At 47.0% G+C, this 26,794-nt stretch overlaps 2 protein-coding genes across 4 annotated transcripts in view; both read left to right on the top strand.

Annotated features, from left to right (window-relative positions):
• The window catches only part of gid4 (GID complex subunit 4 homolog), a 54,636-nt gene extending 42,841 nt beyond the window's left edge, over window positions 1-11,795 (top strand). For both annotated transcript variants that reach the window (XR_011935831.1, XM_072481244.1), the window contains 2 exons: window positions 1,603-1,733; window positions 9,451-11,795. Coding sequence is in view for 1 of the 2 variants with exons in the window: in XM_072481244.1 (XP_072337345.1) it covers window positions 1,603-1,733; window positions 9,451-9,514 (195 nt within the window). In the remaining variant the exon portion in view is untranslated. The remainder of the gene's footprint in view (window positions 1-1,602; window positions 1,734-9,450) is intronic.
• An 11,215-nt stretch (window positions 11,796-23,010) lies between these two features.
• Window positions 23,011-26,794, top strand: part of drg2 (developmentally regulated GTP binding protein 2) — a 101,787-nt gene continuing 98,003 nt past the window's right edge. The window contains exon 1 of one of the 2 annotated variants that reach the window (XM_072481243.1): window positions 23,011-23,192. In XM_072481243.1, coding sequence (XP_072337344.1) covers window positions 23,129-23,192 — 64 coding nt within the window. In that variant the 5' untranslated portion in view covers window positions 23,011-23,128. The remainder of the gene's footprint in view (window positions 23,193-26,794) is intronic. The other variant, XM_072481242.1, reaches the window with a different exon arrangement.

The following is a 26,794-nucleotide window of genomic DNA, read 5'->3' as shown; positions in this document are numbered from 1 at the left end:
ACGGCAAAATTATTTTGAATTATCCAATTTAAATTTAACGTTGAGTTAAGACTGCAGCAGCACAAAGGAAATTAGTTGAAAGAATGGTCAAAAAAGAATAGTAGCCTTACCGGAGGTTTGAATAATATCACAAGGTGAAGGGTTTGGGCAGAAGGGTACAAGATTAGGAGAAGGGGGCTTCACTACCAATATTACAGCAGAGTGGAAGTTCAGTTGAGTAGAGGTAAACACAAATCAAATACTTAAAAGAAAAACAATGTGCTAAAAATCTGAAATGGAAACCGAATGCTGCAAACACAACTGGTATAACAGCAGCCAAAATGAGAGAGTAAGAACAGGTGGAATTTCATTTATACCGTGTCTTTCCTAACTTTAGGATATCCCAAAGTGCTTCACAGCCAGGAAAGAATTTTTGAAATGTAGTTACTTTTGTGATGTTGTAAATAAGCCGGTTGTACACAACAAACGGGAATGATGTTGGTTGGGGATAAATGTTGGCCAGCCACCTCCCAACATTGGAGCATGCCCTCAGTTTGAAAGTAATGTGGTGACATAAATGCTTGGATCTCTGGATTGGAATTTGAACCAAGAAAATTCTAACTAAGCAGCACGAGTGTTCTGATTTGAGCCCAGTCTGACACCTAATATGTTCATGTTTCGCGAGAGACCTTTCATTTAAACTGGAGATCTGGTAAAGGATCTACACATGAAATGTTAATCTATCCTGCAAAACTGAGACTGGATTTTAAATTGGTTGTGAAGTGTTCTGGGAACTCCTGAGGATATGTTGAGGTGTTTCATAAATACAGGAAGTTCCTTCTTTTGTTGTTTTTGTACACAGCATTTGGCTTGCCCTTTCCACTCCAATTTTATAAACGACAGCCAAATTTTACAGCTTTTTTTCAGTGAGATATTGGGAGAATACTTTAAGCAAAAAGTACTTTCTCTAATTTCAAGTTTAAAATGCTGTAATTTAGATGGAAATTAAATCACGAAGCAGAGTGGATTAATATATAACCATGCTGCTGTTTCCGTTTATTGGACGGGTTTATTTTCCCGTTATGTATAATGTTACCGATGCGCTTTTGCAGCCATAAACAAGCATTTTGTCCCCTTGTACAGTACCTAAACAGTTTATCATTGCTTTATCAAAGAAATGTATTTTTCTTGAGGACCTTTTCTCTCGTTTTCTTTTGTTTTGTAACTTTGCTTCTCATAAGGGAAATTCAGTGTAATGTTTCCCCACCATTAAAACTTGTTGATTTTGTATGTTGTTACTCTGCACTAGTTGCTTTCACTCAAAGCATACCTATGGAAGAAGCAGATTGCTTTTCAGGGTATTTTAACTACACTAATCTATGCAAGTGTCTCCTCATTTGTTTGGTACTAAATGTGCAAAGTGTACCACGCCTCCTTTACAGTCATCAGCCTTTTTGGCCAATGCAATTGTCTTTGATTCATTCATTCAATGCAATAATTCCAAAACTCTCAGCATGTATGATCTATTGGGAAATAAATTACAATGTAGTTGATGATGTGTTGTTAGATTATTCTGTAAATTGATTTAATTGTACCCAGTTTTTCTTTCTTCTCTGCCAACAGGAACAGTTTCTGGTCCCTGATCATACAATCAAAGACATCAGCGGTGCTTCCTTCGCAGGCTTTTATTATATTTGTTTCCAAAAGTCCACAGCTTCTATAGAAGGCTATTATTACCACAGAAGTTCAGAATGGTGAGAGGAACTAGTAAACATTTAAATTTAGATGAATCTTGGTACATTCATGCAGAATTGCAGTAATCATCGACATATTACAATTAATTCATCCTGATTCATTATATTGGTGGTATAAATGTAGGAACAGGAGGAGGCCTTGAGTCTGTTCCACCATTGAATTATTTTAATGTTGTACCACGGCTGCTCTTTACCCAGCCTTTCTCCATATCTTCAGATAGCCTTGCCTAACAAAAGTCTATTGATCTCCGTTTCGAAAATTCCAAATTACTCCCAGAATCCATAGTTTTTTGGGAAGTAAATTCCATAACTCCGTTGTATGCAAAGGTACTTAATGGCTTACACTCCTGATGGTCCTAGCACTTAGATTTCCCACCAGAGAAAACAATTTCCCTGCATACATTCTATCAAAACTCTTTTGTCATTTTAAACAGCATAATTAGATCACTCCTTAACTTTCTGCTCACGGGAACACAACCCAAGTTTATGCCTTTTTGTCCTGAGAATGATTGTCAATATACCATTAACCTTTTTTTGATTTCTTTCCATGCCTGCCAGCTAGCGTTTCAATAATTGTATACATAGACCCCTAAATCTATTTCCTCCTTTGCAACATCGGGGGTGCGATTCTCCGACCCCCACGCCAAGTCGGAGAATCACCGGGGGCTGGCTTGAATCCCGCCCCCGCCGGTTGCCGAATTCTCCGGCACCGGATATTCGGCGGGGGTGGGAATCGCGCCGCGCCAGTCGGCAAGCCCCCCCCCCCGCCGATTCTCCGACCCGCGATGGGCCGAAGTCCCGCTGCTGGAATGCCTGTCCCGCCGGAGAGAATCAAACCACCTCTCTTCCCGGCGGGACTAGGCGGCGCGGGCGGGGTCCTGGGGCGTGGGGCGATCTGGCCCCAGGGGGTGTCCCCACGGTGGCTTGGCCCGCAATCGGGGCCCACCGATCCGCGGGCGGGCCTGTGCCGTGGGGGCACTCTTTTCCCTCCACTTCGGTCACAGTCTTCACCATCGCCGACGTTGAAGAGACCTCCCTGCGCATGCGCGGGGATGACAACGTCAGCAGCCGCTGACACTCCCCCGCATGCGCGGACTTCCGCCGCCCGGCGAAGTCTTTTCGGCCCTGGCTGGCGTGGCGCCAAAGGCCTTTCCCGCCGGCTGTCGGCACGCCAACCACTCCGGCGCGGGGCTAGCCCCTCAAGGTGAAGGCTTGGCCCCTAAGTGTGCTGAGAAATCCGCACCTTTGGGGGAGCCTGACGCCGGAGTGGTTCACGCCACTCCATCCCGCCGGGACCCCCTGCTCCGTCGGGTAGGGGAGAATCCCGCCCCAGGTATCATCATTAAGAAAGAACACTGATTTGTCTTTCTTGGATCCCAAATAGATTCCCTCCCTCTTTCCATATTGAACTCCATCCAGTATAGAATAATTCAGTACAGAAGGAGACCAGTCATTCCATCGTGCCTGTGCCAGTACTTTGGAAGAACTGTCCAATTCGTTTCAACCATTGATTTCATCTACCTGTGTCTCCTTGTAACTTCCTGCTCCCAACTTATCATAGGTTTTTTTAGCTTGGTGTAATCTGGAAACTCTGATATACAGCCATCTTCCTTCATCCAAGTAATTAATATATGTCGTTAAAAAAAAAAGCTAAGACCACGGAACTGATCCCTAAATAATACCACTTGTCACATTCCTCCAATCAAATAATGATTTAAAATAATTATATCCCAGCTAATTGCCACCCCATGCCATAAGGTTATCACCAATTCCATGCACTTTAATTTTAACTAAACGTCATGCTATTCTTTTCTAATGATGTCACATTTTTAGTAGGATTTTTCAATTAACGTGACCGTCCGTGATAATGGCAGGCAGTGATTCTAAGTTGGCATCTTGCCTCCTGGTGTCAGAATCAAGGATGTCACTGAGCAACTGCAGAATAGTCTGAGAGGGGAGGGTGAACAGCCAGATATTGTGGTCCATGTCAAAATTGATTACCTGGATAGGATGAGGTACTGCAGGCACGTTTTTGGGAGCTTGGAAAGAAATTAATAAACAATTTGTAAACTCTGGACTACTCCCTGTTCCCTGTGCTAGACAGTACAGAAATGGGAGATTGTGCAGATGGATGCATGACTGGGGAGATGGTGCAGATGAAAGGGGCCATTGATTTTGGGGCCATTGGTTTGATCCTGTTGAGGTGAGACCTGTGCAAGCCAGATGAACGAGGAAATCAGCATATCGAGCTTAGGTTTGGGGAAGGTTTAAAGTAGCTTGGCATGGAGATGGGAATCTGATTGTAGATTTAGAAGGAGAGAAGCTGATCTAGAAATGGAATACAGAAAATTAGTGACTATGTGTGAAAGGGGGAGAAACGAGAACTAAAAATTGCATAGCAAAGGAGTTGAGCAGTGCTTTATGGCACATGTAAGGAGTATAGTGAATAAGGCAAATAAACAGAGGACACAGATAGAGACTTGTCTAATAGCCTGGTTATTACTGAAACATCACTTAAAAAGGACAGGAATGGGAGCTGAGCATTCATGATTGTAGGGTTTTCAGATGAAAAAGAGGCTTTAAAAAGCGGAAGATTACAGTAGTGGTTAACAAAACCATTGCAGCTGGGAGGAGGGATGGTATGTTGGAAGCATCATTAAATCAGATTATATAGGTCAAACTGAAGAACCAGAAGAGGGACTATCGCGCTATTAGGAGTGCACTACAGTCCCCCAAACAGTCCGAGGGAGATAGAAGACCAAATATGGAGGCAAATTTCTAAGAAGTGCAGGGGATTTTGCCTCCCTACTGTCATGTGGATAGAATTAGTTATAATAATCTTTATTATTGTGATAAGTAGGTTTACATTAACACTGCAATGAAGTTACTGTGAAAAGCCCCTAGTTGCCACACTCCGGCGCCTGTTCGGGTAGACTGAGGGAGAATTCAGAATGTTCAATTCACCTAACAAGCACGTTTTGTGGGACTTGTGTGAGGAAACCGGAGCTCCTGGAGGAAACACACGCTGACACGGGGAGAACGTGGAGGCTCCGCACAGACAGTGACCCGAGCGGGGATCAAATCTGGGACCCTGCCGCTGTGAAGCAACAGTGCTAACCACTGTGCTACCGTGTATAGAGAGTGGATTCAAGATTTTTTTTAGTCAGCAAATACTGCAAGACACATTCTGGACTTAGTTTAGGGGAATGAAGCTGGCAGATGGAAGGGATATCATTGGGAGAGCATTATGTTGATAGTGAAAACGAGTAAGGTTGAACAGGAGTAATTGGGGATAGATGTATTTTACCAAACTGAGATGTGATTTAGCAAAACAGCAGGTTTTTAAATCTTTAATGTCCCACAAGTAGGCTTACATTAACACTGCAATGAAGTTACTGTGAAAAGCCCCTAGTCGCCACAATCCGGCACCTGTTTGGGTACACATGGGGAAAATTCAGAATGTCCAATTCACCTAACAGCACGTCTTTCGGGACTTGTGGGAGGAAACCAGAGCACCCCGAAGAAACCCACACAGACACGGGGAGAACGTGCAGACTCCACACAGACAGTGACCCAAGCCACGAATCGAACCTGGGACCCTGGAGCTGTGATGCAACAGGGCAAACCACTGTGCTACACTGCCACCCCTCAGCCTGAACTAAAAAACAACTGTTCACCATTAATCTCTGCTTTGTGCTGTGCTGCCCGCTTGATGATAAAGCAGTGTCAGAGTAATGGAAGGATTCTGGAAGGAAATAAGTGAGGATTTGGAGCAAATATGTTCCCACAAAGAAAAAAGCTGGAACTCCCCAAATGTACAGCCCTCTGGATGCCAAGGAACATACGGGGTAGGATAAGTCAAAAAAGGGAAGCTTATGTCAGATGTTGAGAGCTTAAAACTGCAGAAAGCGCAGAGTGTATAAGTGCAAGGGTAACATTAGAAAGGAAATTATGAAAGCAAAGAGAGTGCACAAGAAAATATTGGCAAGTCAAATTAAAACCAAAGATTTTTTCTCAATACATAAGAAGCAAGAGGAGGATATCCAAGAAAAGATTGGCATGAGACCCTGAATGAAACAATAAGTGGGATTTAATGGAAACATTTCAAAAGTTCATTTGTGGTAGGTTTTTCAAGCAGTTTCCTGCTGACTCTGCCAGCGAGTTTCCCGCCGCTATCAAACGACACTCACCCACTTTTTTGGGCCTTGGGGAGATTCTCACCTGTTTAGCCCACACTTAGAATTCTTTTCAGCACTGAGAAGCTGAACGGGGAGATCAGGCCACTATTTCGAAAGGGTGCCCCGATCTCTAAGTGAACTTGTGGGTCCCCCACCAATGGGCAATGTCACCCCGCACACACATGGGCATTACCGCTCCCCCAACCTCCCAAAATGAGGACACCCCACTATGGGGTGCCTGGGGGCTTCCCCCCCCCCCCCCCCCCCCCCCCCCAATCTCCCAGGTGCTACGACTTGCCTGCCATGCACCTTCCCACCCTTCAAACTCCACCTCCATCCTCCTTTCATGAGCATGGCCCTCCTTGGGGCCTGATCCTTGGCAGTGCCACCCTGGCAATCTTGCACCGGCATCCTGGAAGTGTTCCTGCCAGCGTGGCAGTGCCAAGGTGTCCACTTTCCGTGGAGGAGGGCCAGGGAGCCACCCTGACCGCCAACGGATCTCCAATGGCCTAGTAGACCCCTTGGGTGCCGTTTGTGTGGACCAGTACTGAACAGCGCCTGGCTGCAGCCTCGCTGGGGAGGCTGGTAGATCTGGGAGGCTGGTAGATCCCGGGTAAGCGCGCCTAAGCAGGTTTGAACCCGACTTAGGCGCCTGCTATTTGGTCACGCCCCTTGGGTGGCATTCCGATTCTGATGCGTCGCGGGATTTGGGTAGTTCCCACAAGCGTGAAGTCTGTCAGGAAGCCCCCGAGAGGCCTCTCCGGTAGATCACATCCAATATGTGGAGGCAGAGGACATGGGCATGTTTCTGAATGAATTTTTCATCTTCAGAAAAGATACCGACATGGTTGAGGAGTGTGAAATATTGGATGAAATAAACATGCCAAGAGAGGAAATATTAAATGTTTTAGTGGAAGTGATTCAATGGGGGGTGGGGGGTGGGGGGGGGAGAGAGGAACAGTCCTATTTTGGGCGACTTTAGCAGGGTGTTTCTCTGCCAGAAATGTAACTGCTATCAAACGGGACTTTTTTTGGCCTCGGCGAGGAATGCCCCACCGAGGCCACACTTCTTTCCTGCACTGACGAGCACATCCCACCGCAGCCTCCAGTTCTCCCCCCCCCAATGCCCCAACTTACCTTTTAGAGGGTCCTCTAGCCACTCCCTCTCCCCACCTCATAAGTGCACGACACCCCTAGCACAAGCAGCCTGGCATCTTGGCAGTGGCCCTGGCTGTCTGGCGGTGCCTGGGTGGCAGTGCTAATGTGCCAGGCTGGTGGTGCCCAGGTGGCATTGGGAGCAACCACCCTGCCCACAGCCCGACCACCCAGGGGCCTCTGGCCTTGGAGAATCCGGCGTCGACATATTTAAGTGAGCCTAACTGCTCACTTAATATGTAAATCTGGATCACACCCACTGAGGGCGAGATCCAGATTGCAACGTCTTGTAAAATCTCATGAGGTGTTCCGAACGTCGCAAATCTCATGAGAGGCCTCTCGGGTGGGACGAGGCTGTTCGATTGGGCCCAATATCTTTGAAAAGCAGACATATCCCCAGGCCTGGATGAAATATATTCCAGGTTGCTAAGAGAACAAGAGAATACTGGAGGTCTTGACCATTATTCCACGATCCTCTGTAGCTAAAGGTGTCATACTGGGAGACTGCTAACTTTGCACCATTGATTAAAATAGGAGAAAGGAATAGACTGAATAATACAGGCCAGCCAATCTAATCTTGGTAATGGGCAAATTTTAAGAAAAATTGTTGAAAGATGGCAATAATCATGTAGATTTGATGAAGGATGGACTCTTGATTTGAATTTTTGAGGAGATAACAAGAGAAGGCAGCATGGTAGCATTGCGGTTAGCACAATTGCTTCACAACTACAGGGTCCCAGGTTCGATTCCCGGCTTGGGTCACTGTCTGTGCGGAGTCTGCACGTTCTCCCTGTGTGTGCGTGGGTTTCCTCCGGGTGCTCCGGTTTCCTCCCACAGTCCAAAGATGTGCAGTTTGGGTGGATTGGCTATACTAAATTGCCCATAGTGTTGGGTTGGGTTATGGGGATAGGGTGGAGGTGTGGGCTTGGGTAGGGTGCTCTTTCTAAGAGCCGGTGCAGACTCGATGGGCCGAATGGCCTCCTTCTGCACTGTAAATTCTATGAAAAAAAAAAGAAGGATCAATGAAGGTAGCACATTTTATATAGTCTACATGGATTTTAGCAAGATCTTTGACAAGGTCCCACATAGTACACTGGTCAGAAAAGATAAAACCAGTTGGATCCAACTTGGAAGCAAAGGGTAATGGTTGTCGGGTGTTTTTGTCACTGGGAGGCTGATTCCAGTGGGATTCCATCTTTTGTCCAAATCAAAAGCAGAGGTATTGATCTGAAATAGTTGTACTCAACGTTAAGTCCAGGTAGTTAAAGTTCCTCGTCAAACAATTCCGTATTGTTCCTCATGCTTGGGTTGAAAGTTATTAGAACAGTGTCGGAGGCCAAGGGCAGAAAAGTCAGAGTGGGAGCAGTGCAGAGAATTAAAATGAACAGCGACTAGAAGCTCATTGGGCATGCAGACTGAATGAAGGTGTTCAGTTGAGCAACTTGTTTTTTGCTGGCAATCTTAGAGTATTTTCTAGTATTTTCTGTTTGTATTTCACATTTATGACATCCACAATGCTTTGCTTTAAAGTTTGTCAGATACGGCTTCTGTTTTACAGAGCTATGTTGACTCCTTAATCAGTTCATTTTTATCCAAATACTCATTCACTCTGTTCCACAAAATAAATTATTGTAACTTACCCACAACTGAGGTTATCTGAGGTTAGTCTTAATTGTTTATCCCTTATTGCCTTTCAGTGAGGAGGCATGAGCTTTCTTGTGCACAAAGCCAGAATATCTGTCCGAACTAGAACTGACAGCATTCAATTCCAAAGTGCAGAGCAGTTGTATCATGTAGCCTTAAAGGCTAAGTCCCTGCACTTTAGAAGCAGATTAATGTATCGTTTTACATTATTTATTGTTCTGAGAATATTACGTTCTCTGACTTACCACTAGTAAAGACACCTGGAGGTTTACTAGTAAAAGTAAAATGTTCAAAGTGAAAGGTAATTGAAGCATTTCACCAATATTCAAAATTGGGAAACAACTTTAAATTGGATAATAAAACAGTTACGTTGTACAGGAGTCACTAATGTTTCATTCTATTATTCCTGCCATCTTTTTCTCTTTTCCCTTATGAAGGCTGCAATTCAAATGGACAATGACAGTTCTTGGAGACTTCACTCAGTTCCAAGCTCCTAGATCATATAGTTAAGCTATTTAACAGTGGGTGGGGCACACGACAGATGAGTTTAATCTTATCCTGGCCCAATCTCTCTCATGCAAATTTTACATCTGGCCACAGAATAATAAGCAAGAACCTGACTAATATCTTCTGATCTCTTTAGTCACTCACACCTAGTTCAATTAGTTTTTTTATTCTAAAAGTACCAAATAGGTTTGAATCTTTACGTTTTGATTGAACTACTTTGTTTTATTTAACAGGTACCAGTCTTTAAACCTGACACACGTCCCTGAACACAGCACTCCCATCTATGAGTTTCGGTGACATTCATCAATACAACTCTTCTCGGACAGTTGGGGAGAGGGAGTAGGCAGATGGTGGAACTGTTCAAGGGGAAGAGAGTGAGAGACACAAAAGTGTTCCGTAACAATGAGAACAATTACTGTTTTCTCTGCTGCTGACAGACCACAACATGATGAGGCGCTCGAGCATCAATAATCCAAGTGCATGACTGTTGGAGCTTGTTTTCACCGAGCAAAAGAGAACTCATTTTAATCTCATTTTTAATGCTAATTTAAACTGCACTTACCGATTTCTAATTTTGGTCTCTGATTTGTTAAGTTCTTTTTGTAGTTCTAACTTTGTTGTACAAGAACTAACGAGCCAATAGCACAGCAAAGTGTGCTATTGACTTTTGTTTTCCCCTTTTTTTGCTGTTGCTGTTTTTATACATTGCTAATCAAGCTTGGATTCTTTAGATGATCTTTTTAATCTACTTTACTGGTGCTGTTGCACATGTTCTGTGCTAGGTTTTTATGGGAAAACAGAAGTGGCCTTATCCTAATAGAGAGCAGCAGATGTTTCAGATATCACAAAACAGTATTGGGAGAGAGGAGAAGTTGAAATAAAATACTCTAAATAAATAACTGACTTCTGTAAGACTCCAGTTGTATAGAGAATTTCTAAAATGAGATATATATTGGAGACCTGGCAGTGTGTTAGTAAGGCCTATGACCTAATTGAGAAGTTGAGGATTAAACCAAACCCTTTGAAAGCAGTTGCCAGGCTGCAGCTTTGTAATTTCCTGCTCATACATACTACATGTGGAGTTTGAGTTGTACTTTTTTGTGTTTATGTGGCAGGGGAGGGTGTTTCATTGTTGGTGCTAACCAGATGTTCACAGAAAATACTGTGTGCCTTTCATGATGTAATTCCTTTGGATTTACAGAAACATTTAACTTAACCTTACAACAGTGGGAAATTCCATGCACAGTATATTTCTCATTTGAAGGTTGAAGCCCATCTTGCCTCTTCCCAGAAAAGCTTTTGTGCAGAGCATGTGCAAAGCATTGGGTTTTCATGTTAAGTATGCACAAAAGATTAATAGAAAAAAAAATCACCTTCGATCTAGCCATGGGTCTGACTATTCAGTTGATAGTGGATGTTGCACTTGAATATTGAGTGGGGGAGAGGAAAAGAGGTTTCCAAATTGGACAACCTATTTAATATAATTTTTAAAATATAGATGTTTAAATGAAATGGGTGCAAAAACCATTTTCCTTCAGCTAGTTATGGCTACATGTGCATGATGTTAAAATGCCCATAGAATGACGAATGAAAATTTCATGTATCTTCCATTACACTTCAGTGAAATTCTAGTTATGGCATTGCAGGTATTCCAATTAAATCGAACAGATACAATAGGATCGAATGTGGAATGAAATGACAGAGCTTGCAATATTACAGCTAGGAATTCAATAAAACATAGTGAAATTATGATGCAACTCAAAAAATATGGACATTTTAACATCCAATGGAGGGGGTATCTCTTCCTCTATGTAAAGTCAAAGAAAAATTCTATTATTACAAACATTGTGAACCAATGACGTACAAAGGAATGTAATACCGCCACTTGTACTAAACGTATTGCACCGGCATTTTTGTCCATTGTGACTTCTATAAAGATAGTTAAATCCTGATAAATCATTTATTGATTTGCCAAGAAAGATGTTAAGCTTGAATCAGGATGTATGTCTGTTTTTGTCTGTCTGATTGTCTGGGGATGTGTGTTCTGTGTGAAATGGGAGTGAATGGGATGGAATTTTCACCCTTGGATCAAGATTCTGCATTGATTGATGTGTTCTTTTAATTGAAGCCTCTCCTAAAAACATCTGAATGGACTCTAATTTTGGAATCCTACATCTAAAAGCGAGGGCAGTGTTTTGTTTTATCCTATTGCAGCCTTTCTGAAAAATAGGAACTTCTAATTTCTCACAGGTATAGAATTCCTTTTCTTCTGAATTTTACATATTTTTGGAATTCTAATAAATAAGGTGAAAGTCCATTTTTATTTAAAACATATGAAGAGTTGTGTAAGTGGGAGGAAGGACTGCTGACTAGGGTGAAACAACCCATGTACCTTGAGTTTGACCTATTGACACTTGAAAAGAGAGCACCTAACTGGTTTGAAAGTGAGTCGATTTTATTGTATAAATCAGAGCATGGAAATGAATGTTGTTCATGAGACATCAGGAACTTTTAAAGTTTCAGATCTGTGGTGAAATAAATGAGGGTACCACATCCAATAAAGTTCCTTATGAAAGAATTTATAGAGTTTGGATTGTTTTTCTCTCCAGTAAGTGGAATTGGGTGTTACTTTAATAGCACCTCCTCTGCACTCAAGTGAATGGAATGGGAATATTTACAGTATTAATATAGTAACTTTAGTATAATAATATGGTTGAGCTCATCAACTTTTCACAAAACGAAATTGTGAGTACTTTATCCAACAGGACAGATTTATCTGCAGGAACATCTGGAACTTTATAAAATAGTGTGAAGTACTAATAGGTATACAACTGAGTGGTGGGAAAGAGTTTTGCGAATCAGGATGGCAATTGTATAGCTTCATTAAAGCTCATTTTGTGTTAAGCATAATAGTATCAATTTGCTAAATAAGCCCAATAATATTGCAGTACTGTTTGGATTCACTTCAATATAGGTAATTGTGAAGTGATAAATTTTGGTACAAAGAATAAGCATATTTTGTTTGAATAATATGTTTATAGCAGGATGTGGGGCTTCAAATACACAAATTACTAAAAGTGACAACATGGGTTAATAAGGACATGAAAATGCAAACCACTTGGGCTCATTTTTGCACAATTAAAAAGTAGAAAGGATACATAAAGTTTATTGGTTAGATCATACTTGGAGTACTGGGCGAAGTTCAGGTCCCCATAAAACTATGCATTGGAGACGATGCAAAAAAATTAGTCTAAACTGTCTTAATGGAAGTGCATTTGTGAAACCTTCACATGGTTGCATGTGACTGAATGTAACAAAGTTAGATCATAGAGTTTTACAGTGCAGAAACAGGCCCTTCGGCCCATCGTGTCATAGAATCCATGCAGTGCAGAAGGAGGCCATTTTCCCAAAGAGTTTGCACCAACCCTTCAAAAGTGATTTCCACCCATGTCCACTCCCCCGTAACCTAACCTGCACATCCCTTGACACAGGGCAATTTAGCATAACCAATCGACCTAACCCGCACTGCGGACTGTGGGAGGAAACCAACGCAGACATGGAGAGAATGTGAAGAATCCACATAGATAGTGGCCCAAGGCTGAAATTGAACCAGGGTCCCTGGCGCTGTGAGGCAGCAGTGCTTGCCACCATGCTGCCCGGTCTGTTGTGGCCATCAAGCACCTATCCATTCTAATCCTATTTTCCAGCACTTGGACAGTGGCCTTGTATGCTATGGCGTTTCAGGTGCACATCTAAATGCTTCTTAAATGCTGTGAGGGTTCCCACCCCTACCACCCTTTCCGGCAGTGTGTTCAGGTGGCGCAGTGGGTTAGCCTTGCTGCTTTACGGCGCCGAGGTCCCAGGTTCGATCCCGGCTCTGGGTCACTGTCCATGTGGAGTTTGTACATTCTCCCCGTGATTGCGTGGGTTTCGCCCCCAAAACCCATAAAGATGTGCAGGCTAGGTAGATTGGCCACGCTAAATTGCCCCTTAATTGGAAAAAATGAATTGGGTACTCTAAATTTAAAAAAAGAAAGTCTTGCATTATGGACTCAATTGAACAGTGATGGAAGGAAGACAATATTGTGGTTTTCAAAATTATGAAGGATTTTAACCTGGAGTGAAAGATTGCTAAAAGCAAATTACTGCGGATGCTGGAATCTGAAACAGAAACAGAAAATACTGGACAATCTCGGCTGGTCTTGACAACATCTGTGGAGAGAGAAGGGAGCTAACGTTTTGAGTCTGGATGACTTTGTCAAAGCTAGAAAAAGGAACGTTGAAAATATAACGCATTGTCATAGTAATTATTATAAGGTGTTATAGTAATTACAATATGGGATCACCCAAAAGTGAGAACTGGGGCAAAGAAATTAATCACGTTTAAAAGGAAATTGGACAAGTATCTTAAAGGGTGTAAATGGAGGACAAGACTGGATTAAAATTGAAACAAAACACTGCGGATGTTGGAAATCTGAATTGAAAACACTGCTGAGGGCCGGTGACGGGGATGTGCTGAGAAGTCGCACATCAGGTGGCTCTCCTCCCACCAACCTGAAAATAGGCTCTTTTCCCCTGAATTAGCCTGCTAGTACTAAGAAAAAACATCCCCACACCTCTACCAGGAACAATATGAAGGGGAAACGCCAAACACCAGCCATTCCAGAGGCCGCATGGAAACCAGGAATGGAAAAATCCTGGAGAAACAAACGGCAAACTGGTTGACGCTCGAGGTGGCGAAGCTTGGGCCTCGCCAGAGCGAGAAGGACCAGCCCGCCGCATAACGAGCCCCCCACACCAGGGGATGGGTGGAGCATGTTTCTCTTCTCAAGGGAACTGAGAACACCGGGAAGAGACAAAAAACGATGTTCGAGCTGTGCTCGGGTGTGATTGCAGAGCTCTGATGACCATGCAGGTGCCCCCAGACAAGGCGGAGAGGAGACTGGAAGCACAGGAAAACACCATTAAAGAGCTGGAGAAAGCCGCAACAGACCAGGGCGACTGGTGTGGGCGGGGGGACACCTTCCCCTCCCCCCCCCCCCCCAAAATCAGGATAGTCACATTGAACATCAGGGGACTTAACGGCCCACTGAAAAGATTCAGAGTCTTCGAACACCTGAAAAGTTTGAATGCCGACATAGTCTTCCTCCAGGAGGCGAACCTGAGGGAGAAGGACCGACTGCGGACAGACCTGTCATTCCTGCTGCGGGACGAGAGCCAGAGCGATAGCCATACTGTTAAATAAGAGGACAGTATGTCATGGTCTGCATAGTCCTGACTGGGGCGCTGGTAGTCCTGGTGAACGTGTACGCTCCCAATTGGAATGACATGGAGTTTATAAGGAAGACTATGGCGGATGTCCCCGACATTGATACTCACCGACTAATCATGGGGAGGGGGCTTTAACTGTGTACAGGACCCTCAGACTGACAGGTTGAATCCCAAAACAGGAAAGACCTCCAACATGGCGAAAGAACTCGGCATATTCACCCACGCAGAAAAGGAGGAGTTCTCTTTCTTCTCCCAAGTACTTTCATTGCAGTGCTAAAGTAAGCCTACTTGTGACAACAATAAAGATGATGTATATTCATGGATCGACTTCTTTATGGTGGGGAAATCAGGGCTAGTAAGAGCGGAATATTCCACGATTGTAATCTCCGACCACGCTCCGCATTATGTGGATGTGAGGTTGGAGATGGGCCGTGCCCAATGCCCTATACGGAGGTTGGATCCTGGCCGACAAGGCTTTCTGCAAGAAAATATCATAGGCCATAGACGAGTATATTACTAACAACCAGAATGTGAGGTCTCGCCTTCCACGTTCTGGAAGGCCCTCAAGGCTGTGATCAGGGATGAAATTATTGCTTACAAAGCACAGAGAGATAGGGAAGAGAGGGTGGCTAGGCAGCACATAGTTGACTCCATACTGGAAGTAGACTGGTGATGATCCGACCATAGAGTTCCTGGCAGGGAGGAAAAAGATACAAATCGACTTTGATCTGCTCTCCATGAGGCAAGTAGTGCAGCAACATCGCCAGGCAATGGGCCCCTGTACAAAACATGGAGACAAAGCCAGCCGCCTGCTGGCTCAACAGCTGAGAAAGCAGGCAGCCTCGAGGGCAATAGCTCAGATTAGGGACAGCAAAGGCAAACTAGTAGCAGAGCCGGAAAAGGTCAACAAAGCATTCAAATCCTTTTACGGGGGCTGTACACCTCCCAGCCCCCAGCAGGGAACTTGAGGATGAAGCAGTTGCTCAATGGACTGGACATGCCAGTCATGGGAGGAGGACGGGGGCTGGAAGCACCACTAGAACTGAGAAGTCATGGAGAGTATTAATTCCATGCAGGTGGAGAATGTCATGATATACACCAGTATATCATGGTGCAGACACACACTGATGGACACACAGTGGGACCAATCAACATACACAACACCACAGCCAATCACCAGTGAGAGCACACGCGCTATAAAGACAGGGGGCATCAGAGTTCCCGCTCATTCGAGTAGCAGCTAGCTAGGAGCACAGAGCTCACAGCCTGCAACACAGACATTCACCATGTGCTGAGTGCATCAACTGGTTAGGACAAGGCAAAGGTCTTTAGTTAAAGCTAGTATCATATTTACCCACAGTTCAAGTATGTTTAAATAGTTAACCTTTTAATAAAATAATGTTGCACTACTTCAAATGTTGGTGACCTGTATGTGATCCAGAACACCCAACACATCATGATACCAGGAGTGGTTGCATACTAGCACTTCTTAGACCTACCTGCAAGTGATCTGTCTTCCGCCAGCATTCCGTCATCCTGCAACATGGACAACATCAGCCCGCCGCCGCCGTTCCGCATCGCCGGCAACCTCGGGGCCAACTGGAAAATTTTCAAACAGTGCTTCCAGCTCCTCCTCGAAGCCACGGACAGGGAGGGCGCCTCGGACACCAGAAAGATTGCTCTTCTCTCTCCACGGCCGGGGACCATGCCATCCACATTTTCAACTCTCATCTTTGCAGATGACGAAAACAAGGCGAAGTTCAAGACGGTTTTCCTCAAATTTGATACTCACTGCAGCGTAGAGGTGAATGAAAGTTTTGAGCGCTACGTGTTCCAGCAGCGTTTGCAGGGTAAGGACGAACCTTTCCAATCCTTTCTAACGCACCTCCGCATCCTTGCGCATTCTTGCAGCTACGGGCCCACCTCCGACTCCATGATACGCGACCAGATCGTTTTCGCTGTTCTGTCGGACCCCCTACGTCAGCAGCTCCTCAAAGTAAAGCAACTCACCCTAGCGACCGCCATCGAGACCTGTGTCTTACATGAAAATGCCACCAGTCGGTACTCCCATATACAAGTGGCTGAAACGGCGCGGCAAGGGCCCCACAAGGCGGAACGGGTCCAAGTGATTGAGCACCTCCAGGGCCTCAGCCTGGATGAGGGTGGCTATTTTGCGCGCTTTTCGCGGACTCCTGCGCTTATACGCACCAAACGAGGGGACAGCGACGTGGAGGAACGTAATGCGCAGGCGCGCACCACGCATGACCGCACCGCGCATGTGCGGTGGCGCAGCGAACGTGCTGACGTCACGACGTGCGGCAACTGTGGCTGTGCCCACTTAAAGCGGTAATGCCCTGCAAAATCTCGACAATGCCTACGATGTGGAAGACTTGGCCATTATGCTGCCTGCTGTCGAGCAACTCAGCCTTCCAATTCATATCACTTCAGCCAGCTCGCAGGAATGTTCGGGCAATTCAACCCATGGTCACCGAGTCCGATTCCGACCTCCCACACAGCAGTGACACCGAGGACCCGAAGGCGACTTTTCAAGTCAGTGTCGTAAGCAAAAACAGGCTGTCCCCGAAGCAAAGACACCAGCCACTTTCGGTATACAGCGTCGATCCAGACGATGAGTGGTGTGCCACCCTGACGGTCAACCGGTCCCAAATACGATTCCGCCTGGACACTGGTGCCTCCGCCAATCTCATGGCGTCTGCTTTCCAAAGCCTTCGTGTCAAACCAACCATTCTTCCATCGGCCTGCCAGCTATTGGACTACAATGGCAACATCATTCCTGCTACCGGCTCATGCCAACCTGAAGTGACGCTCAAGTCACGAAAAGCCATCCTTCCCTTCGAGATCGTGGGCTCCTCGAAGGACTCTCTGCTTGGCGCACAGGCGTGCAAGCTGCTAAACCTCGTTCAAAGAGTTCACTCTCTCTCCTGATGACGCGTCTGCCTTCCAGGATGCTGACTTCAGGGCGCAACTCAACGCCCTCATCGACCAGCACCGCAACGTCTTCGAAGGCATGGGCACGCTCCCATATACTTACAAGATCCTACTCAAACAAAACGCCACACCTGTGGTGCATGCACCTCACAGAGTCCCAGCACCCCTCAAGGGCCTCAAGCAGCAGCTGCAGGACCTCCAAGGAGTGATCTCCAGAGTTACGGAACCAACCGACTGGGTGAGTTCCAGGGTGTGCGTAAAAAAGCCTTCCGGCGAACTCAGAATCTGCATTGATCCAAAGGATCTGAATCGCAACATAATGAGGGAGCATTACCCAATCCCCAAGCGCGAAGAGATCACATGCGAGATGGCTTGCGCCAAGCTCTTCACCAAACTTGACGCCTCGAAAGGATTCTGGCAAATTCAACAAGATCCAGCAGGAAACTGTGCACCTTTAACACCCCTTTTGGCAGATATTGTTACAACAGGATGCCGTTTGGGATCATATCGGCGTCAGAAGTGTTCCACAGGATCATGGAACAAATGATGGAAGGCATTGAAGGTGTTCGCGTCTATGTCGACGACATAATCATTCGGTCCACCACCCCGCAGGAGCATATCAGTCGCCTCCAGCGCGTGTTCAAACGCATACGGGAGCAGGGCCTACGCCTCAACAGAGCCAAATGCTCCTTTGGTCAGACGGAACTCAAGTTCCTCGGGGACCACATCTCCCAGTTGGGTGTGCGGCCGGATGCGGACAAGGTGGCTGCCATCACAGCCATGAAAAAGCCAGAGGACAAGAAGGCGGTCCTCCGATTTCTGGGCATGGTCAACTTCCTAGGGAAGTTCATCCCTAACCTCGCCTCTCATAACACAGCTCTCAGGAACCAGGTCAGGAAGACGACAGACTTCCACTGGCTTCCTGCCCACGAGCACGAATGGAGAGAACTTAAAACCAAACTTACCACGGCCCCGGTATTGGCCTTTTTTGATCCAGCGAAAGAGACAAACATTTTGACCGATGCCAGCCAATCTGGCATTCGGGCAGTGCTCCTGCAACGCGATGAGGCCTCATCATGGGCCCCCGTTGCATATGCGTGACGCGCCATGACCCCCACGGAACAGCGCTACGTGCAGATAGAAAAGGAGTGCCTGGGCCTTTTGACCAGTGTCATCAAGTTTCATGATTATGTGTACGGCCTTCCCCAATTCACCGTCGAGACCGACCATCGCCCGCTGGTCAATATAATACAAAAAGACTTGAACGACATGACGCCTCGCCTCCAGCGCATTCTGCTCAAACTCCGACGATACGACTTCCAGCTCGTATACACCCCGGGCAAAGACCTGATCATAGCCAACACTCTGTCCAGGGCAGTCAACACCCCGTGTGACCCAGCAGGATTCGTCTGCCAGGTTGACTCCCATGTGGCCTCCAATCTACCGGCCACGGATGAACGCCTCATCCAAATTCGCCGCAAGACTGCGGCTGACCCCCTGCTACAGCGTGTCATGCGCCACCTAACAGATGGGTGGCTCAATGGCCAATGCCCGCAGTTCTACAACATCAGAGACGATCTGGCGGTAGTCGATGGTGTCCTCCTGAAGCTGGACCGCATTGTTATCCTGCACAGCATGCGCCAGCTCGTCTTGGAACAGCTACACGAGGGCCATCTTGGCGTGGAGAAGTGCCATCGACGGGCCCGAGAGGCAGTGTACTGGCCAGGCATCAATGACGACATCGTCAACACAGTGCTCAACTGCCCCACCTGTCAGCGGTTCCAGCCGGCCCAACCACGTGAGTCTCTATAGCCCCATAAGTTGGTCACGTCCCCTTGGTCCAAGGTCGGCATCGACCTGTTCCACGCGCTGGGCAGGGACTATGTTCTGATTGTAGACTATTTTTCAAACTACCCGCAGGTGGTACGTTTGCACGACATCACATCGTCTGCAGTCATCCATGCCTGTAAGGACACCTTTGCTCATCACGGCATCCCACTCACTGTGATGTCAGACAATGGCCCCTGCTTCGCAAGCCAGGAATGGTCCAACTTTGCCAGGAGGTACAACTTTGTGCATGTGACATCCAGTCCCCTGTACCCCCAATCCAATGGCAAAGCGGAGAAGGGCGTCCACATAGTCAAACGGCTCCTCTGCAAGGCTGCCGATGCGAGATCCGACTTCTACCTCGCCCTGCTGGCCTATCGCTCGGCCCCACTGTCCACCGGCCTGTTGCCAGCCCAGCTGCTCATGGGTCGCACCCTGAGGACGACGGTGCCGTCCATTCACGTCCCAGACCTCGACCACGTTCCAGTCCTTCAACGAATGCAACTGTCTCGTGCACAGCACAAGGCGGCTCATGACTCCCGTGCAGCTGATCTCCCTGCTCTGGCTCCAGATGACAATGTCCGCATCCATCTTCCGGATGGTGGCTGGTCTGCAACTGCTGTGGTTCTTCAGCAGGTGGCTCCCCGCTCATTCCTGGTTCGTCTACCGGATGGTTCCATTCTGCGCCGTAATCGATGTGCCCTTCGTCTTGTTCCACGCTCGCTACGTGATCCTCTGCCAGAGCCAAGCCCTCCTGTTGTCCCTGACCTGGACTATGCAGAGATTCCGGTTACTCTGCATCCTCCTCACTCTGACGCAGTCCAGCCCGCTCCTCAGCCGGTGGCTCCTGACCCACCCTTGAGACAGTCAACCAGAATTTGTCACCCACCTCAGAGACTTAATTTGTGAACTTTGTGCACTAATGGACTCTCTGGTCTGTTCTGTTCTTCCGTTTAATCGTTCAAGTGGTTTGTATAGTGTTCATCTCGTTATTTGTGTGACACACTGTTTTTTCTGCACCAGCCACCTACCCATGAAAATAGCTTAGTTTTATGTACATAGTCCTGTAAATATTTCGCGCACATGTAGTCAGGAACATTCACCACACACTATTTATTTTCACGCAGGCACATTTTTTAATATAAAAGGGGGGATGTCATAATATGCACCAGTATATCATGGTGCAGACACACTGATGGACACACAGTGGGACCAATCAACATACACAACACCACAGCCAATCACCAGTGAGAGCACACGCACTATAAAGACAGGGGGCATCAGAATTCCTGCTCATTCGAGTAGCAGCTAGCTAGGAGCACAGAGCTCACAGCCTGCAACACAGACATTCACCATGTGCTGAGTGCATCGACTGGTTCGGACAAGGCAAAGGTCTTTAGTTAAAGCTAGTATCGTATTTACCCACAGTTCAAGTCTGTTTCAATAGTTAACCTTTTAATAAAATAGTGTTGCACTACTTCAAGTGTTGGTGACCTGTATGTGATCCAGAACACCCAACACATCAGAGAAGGCACCGGGATCAGACGGTTTCCAGGCAGAATTCTACAAAGAATCACGACGACACTGGCCCCTGACCTGTGGGAGATGTTCATAGATTCACAGGCGAGGGGCACCCTGCCGCCTACCTAGCACAAGCCTCAATCTCATTGATACCCAAGAAAGACAAAGACTCAACAGATTGCAGGTCTTATAGACCCATGTCGCTGCTAAACGCCAACACAAAAATACAGGTCACGATCCTCGCCAAGAGGCTGGAGATGTGTACCAGAGGTGGTAGCAGAAGACCAAACGGGCTTTCTCAAGGGTAGACAGCTAACATCGAACATCAGACGCCTGCTAAACATGATCATGACCCCATCCGGGAAAAGAACACCTGAGGTGATCGTCTCCCTGGATGCAGAAAAGGTCTTTGGTAGAGTCGGCTGGAAGTACCTCTGAGGTACTGGAGTGGTTCAGGCTTGGAGCAGAGTTTACCGCCTGGATGTACAAAGCACCTAAGGCATGCCTACGGACAACTACCACCAGCTCTAAGTACTTCCTGCTGCACCGAGGCACAAGGCAGGGATGCCCATTGTCCCCGCTGCTGTTTGCCCTAGCGATCGAACCACTGGCGATTGCTCGTAGGGCGGCAAAGAATTGGAAGGGGATCCGGAGTGGAGACAGAGCACAGTCTTGCTCTTTGCGGGTGACCTGCTCCTCTACATCTCGGATGCGCTAAGCAGCAAGGAAGGAATCATCTTGAAAGTGTTTGGAGCCTCCTTTGGCTACAAACTCAACCTGAGCAAAAACAAGATCTTCCTGGTGAACCTGCAAGGGGGAGGGGCAGAGCTGGAGGCCATTTAAAAGACCCAACAAAAGTTTTGCCACCTGGACATCCAAATCGCTCATGACTGGACAGGGATCCACAAGTGGAACATGACCAGCCTGATGGAGGAAGTATAAAAGGACCTGCAGAGATGGAACACTCTCCCAATCACCCTGGCAAGGAGAGTGCAGATGATCTAGATGAACGTACTGCCCGGGTTCCTCTTCCTGTTCATATCCATTCCGATCTACATCCCCAAGGCCTTCTTCAACTCACTAGCAAAACCGATCATAACGTTTGTGTGTTGGGGCGCGGGGGGGACGGGGACGTAAAGATCCAAAAAGGGTATTGCAGAGAATAAGGACCATGGGGGCTTAGTGCACCCAAACCTGCAATATATCACTGGACGTCAACCTCGGAGAGGGTAAAGGGATGGATTAAAGAACCAGAAGCCGAGTGGGTACTTATGGAGGAAGGCTCCTGCACATTCACCCAGTTGTTCCAAGACCTGTTTGTAGCCAACAGCCCTTAAGCCAAAGGGGGGGGGCAGAGAGATGAGGAGGCACGGAACCCAATCATGCCCAGAAAATAAAACTTCTTCCAACACCAGGTTAAAGTCCAACAGGTTTGTTTCAAACGCTAGCTTTCGGAGAGCTGCTCCTTCCTCGGGTGATTCACTTGAGGAAGGAGCAGTGCACCGAAAGTTAGCGTTTGAAACAAACCTGTTGGACTTTAACCTGGTGTTGGAAGACTTCTTACTGTGCTCACCCCAGTCCAACGCCGGCTTCTCCACATCACAGCAACTAAAACACATGGTATCATGCCAACTCAAATGAAGACACAAGAGCAGACGAGGGAAGAAGGCACGCCAGACCGCCAGAAGGGGAGGGGTCAAGAAGAAAAAAGGGGGTGAGGGGGGCAGCGGACCCAACCAGAACCAACCGCCTACTGGAAAACGAAAAACAAGAATCTGTAACCATTGTAAATAACATAAGAAAACCAACGTAAATAACAGAAGTCGACCAATGTATATATATATATTTCTCTTTATTTTTCTTTTATTTTCAATATATGTCCATGTTTACCTTTGTTCAGCATTTTACAAAAATCCTCAATAAATGTTTTTTAAAAACAGTGCTGGGAAAACTCAGCAAGTCTGCTAGCATGTGTGAAAAGAAACAAAATTAATGTTTCAAATGCAATATAACTTATTCGGAACTGAAGAAAGGGAGGGATGTGATGGGATTAATGCTTTTGAAAAAGCGGAGAGGTGCAGATGCAGTAAAATAGGTTGGATGGCGGTGAAAATTAAATGACAAATGTCAGTGAAGATGAAGCAAAGGGAGAGGGAATTGAAGATGAAAATTCGACCTTTCAATTGAAGCGCTGGGAACCAAAGTCTGTGCATCGAAGAGACGGGGACCTTACCCCGGTTGCACCGAAGTTCGGTTCCGGTTGCTCACGCGGGAAGTGTCCTGAATCTCGAAACATATTTAGCTAATTTCTCCGAAAACACATCCAGCTGAGAGCCGGCAGGCATGGGGATTTTAGAGAAAATCTCGGAAATCGAGAAAGAAATCTCCCGGACCCAGAAAAACAAAGGTAAGGATCCAGATCAAAATAAAGATCGTCTGTCCCCCCATCCCACCCCGTGTACAGTCCGCCCACCCCCACCGTGTACACTCCACCCACCGTGTACACTCCACCCACCCCCACCGTGTACACTCCACCCACCGTGTACACTCCACCCACCCCCACCGTGTACACTCCACCCACCGTGTACACTCCACCCACCGTGTACACTCCACCCACCCCCACCGTGTACACTCCACCCACCGTGTACACTCCACCCAGCCCACCCCGTGTACACTCCACCCAGCCCCACCGTGTACACTCCACCCACCCCCACCGTGTACACTCCACCCACCCCCACCGTGTACACTACCCCCACCGTGTACACTACCCCCACCCCCACCGTGTACACTCCCCCCACCCCCACCGTGTACACTCCCCCCACCCCCACCATGTACACTCCCCCCACCACCACCATGTACACTCCCCCCACCCCCACCGTGTAATAGGGAATAGGGACAGTGTGGCTCTGAGGCAGAGCAGACGGGGAGAAGTTGCTGAACACAGCGGGTCTGGTGGCCTGAAGTGCATATGTTTTAATGCAAGGAGCATTACGGGTAAGGCAGATGAACTTAGAGCTTGGATTACTACTTGGAACTATGATGTTGTTGCCATTACAGAGACCTGGTTGAGGGAAGGGCAGGATTGGCAGCTAAACGTTCCAGGATTTAGATGTTTCAGGCGGGATAGAGGGGGATGTAAAAGGGGAGGCGGAGTTGCGTTACTTGTTCAGGAGAGTATCACAGCTACACAGCGAGAGGACACCTCAGAGGGCAGTGAGGCTATATGGGTAGAGATCAGGAACAAGAAGGGTGCAGTCACAATGTTGGGGGTATACTACAGGCCTCCCAACAGCCAGCGGGAGATAGAGGAGCAGATAGGTAGACAGATTTTGGAAAAGAGTAAAAACAACAGGGTTGTGGTGATGGGAGACTTCAACTTCCCCAATATTGACTGGGACTCACTTAGTGCCAGGGGCTTAGACGGGGCAGAGTTTGTAAGGAGCATCCAGGAGGGCTTCTTAAAACAATATGTAAACAGTCCAACTAGGGAAGGGGCGGTACTGGACCTGGTATTGGGGAATGAGCCCGGCCAGGTGGTAGATGTTTCAGTAGGGGAGCATTTCGGTAACAGTGACCACAATTCAGTAAGTTTTAAAGTACTGGTGGACAAGGATAAGAGTGGTCCGAGGATGAATGTGCTAAATTGGGGGAAGGCTAATTATAACTATATTAGGCGGGACCTGAAGAACATAGATTGGGGGCGGATGTTTGAGGGCAAATCAACATCTGACATGTGGGAGGCTTTCAAGTGTCAGTTGAAAGGAATACAGGACAGGCATGTTCCTGTGAGGAAGAAAGATAAATACGGCAATTTTCGGGAACCTTGGATGACGAATGATATTGTAGGCCTCGTCAAAAAGAAAAAGGAGGCATTTGTCAGGGCTAAAAGGCTGGGAACAGACGAAGCCTGTGTGGCATATAAGGAAAGTAGGAAGGAACTTAAGCAAGGAGTCAGGAGGGCTAGAAGGGGTCATGAAAAGTCATTGGCAAATAGGGTTAAGGAAAATCCCAAGGCTTTTTACACTTACATAAAAAGCAAGAGGGTAGCCAGGGAAAGGGTTGGCCCACTGAAGGATAGGCAAGGGAATCTATGTGTGGAGCCAGAGGAAATGGGCGAGGTACTAAATGAATACTTTGCATCAGTATTCACCAAAGAGAAGGAATTGGTAGATGTTGAGTCTGGAGAAGAGGGTGTAGATAGCCTGGGTCACATTGTGATCCAAAAAGACGAGGTGTTGGGTGTCTTAAAAAATATTAAGGTAGATAAGTCCCCAGGGCCGGATGGGATCTACCCCAGAATACTGAAGGAGGCTGGAGAGGAAATTGCTGAGGCCTTGACAGAAATCTTTGGATCCTCGCTGTCTTCAGGGGATGTCCCGGAGGACTGGAGAATAGCCAATGTTGTTCCTCTGTTTAAGAAGGGTGGCAGGGATAATCCCGGGAACTACAGGCCGGTGAGCCTTACTTCAGTGGTAGGGAAATTACTGGAGAGAATTCTTCGAGACAGGATCTACTCCCATTTGGAAGCAAATGGACGTATTAGTGAGAGGCAGCACGGTTTTGTGAAGGGGAGGTCGTGTCTCACTAACTTGATAGAGTTTTTCGAGGAGGTCACTAAGATGATTGATGCAGGTAGGGCAGTAGATGTTGTCTATATGGACTTCAGTAAGGCCTTTGACAAGGTCCCTCATGGTAGACTAGTACAAAAGGTGAAGTCACACGGGATCAGGGGTGAGCTGGCAAGGTGGATACAGAACTGGCTAGGTCATAGAAGGCAGAGAGTAGCAATGGAAGGATGCTTTTCTAATTGGAGGGCTGTGACCAGTGGTGTTCCACAGGGATCAGTGCTGGGACCTTTGCTGTTTGTAGTATATATAAATGATTTGGAGGAAAATGTAACTGGTCTGATTAGTAAGTTTGCAGGCGACACAAAGGTTGGTGGAATTGCGGATAGCGATGAGGACTGTCTGAGGATACAGCAGGATTTAGATTGTCTGGAGACTTGGGCGGAGAGATGGCAGATGGAGTTTAACCTGGACAAATGTGAGGTAATGCATTTTGGAAGGGCTAATGCAGGTAGGGAATATACAGTGAATGGTAGAACCCTCAAGAGTATTGAAAGTCAAAGAGATCTAGGAGTACAGGTCCACAGATCACTGAAAGGGGCTACACAGGTGGAGAAGGTAGTCAAGAAGGCATACGGCATGCTTGCCTTCATTGGCCGGGGCATTGAGTATAAGAATTGGCAAGTCATGTTGCAGCTGTATAGAACCTTAGTTAGGCCACACTTGGAGTATAGTGTTCAATTCTGGTCGCCACACTACCAGAAGGATGTGGAGGCTTTAGAGAGGGTGCAGAAGAGATTTACCAGAATGTTGCCTGGTATGGAGGGCATAAGCTATGAGGAGCGATTGAATAAACTCGGTTTGTTCTCACTGGAACGAAGGAGGTTGAGGGGCGACCTGATAGAGGTATACAAAATTATGAGGGGCATAGACAGAGTGGATAGTCAGAGGCTTTTCCCCAGGGTAGAGGGGTCAATTACTAGGGGGCATAGGTTTAAGGTGAGAGGGGCAAAGTTTAGAGTAGATGTACGAGGCAAGTTTTTTACGCAGAGGGTAGTGGGTGCCTGGAACTCACTACCGGAGGAGGTAGTGGAGGCAGGGACGATAGGGACATTTAAGGGGCATCTTGACAAATATATGAATAGGATGGGAATAGAAGGATACGGACCCAGGAAGTGTAGAAGATTGTAGTTTAGTCGGGCAGTATGGTCGGCACGGGCTTGGAGGGCCGAAGGGCCTGTTCCTGTGCTGTACATTTCTTTGTTCTTTGTTCTTTGTGTACACTCCCCCCACCCCCACCGTGTACACTCCCCCCACCCCCACCGTGTACACTCCCCCCCCACCGTGTACACTCCCCCCCCCACCGTGTACACTCCCCCCCCCCCCCCCACCGTGTACACTCCACCCACCCCACCCCCACCGTGTACACTCCACCCACCCCCAC

Source organism: Scyliorhinus torazame, chromosome 17, assembly GCF_047496885.1.
Source record: "Scyliorhinus torazame isolate Kashiwa2021f chromosome 17, sScyTor2.1, whole genome shotgun sequence".
NCBI lineage: Eukaryota > Metazoa > Chordata > Chondrichthyes > Carcharhiniformes > Scyliorhinidae > Scyliorhinus > Scyliorhinus torazame.
Note: the sequence above shows the minus strand (reverse complement) of the source record. Positions and strands in the feature narration are given on the sequence as shown.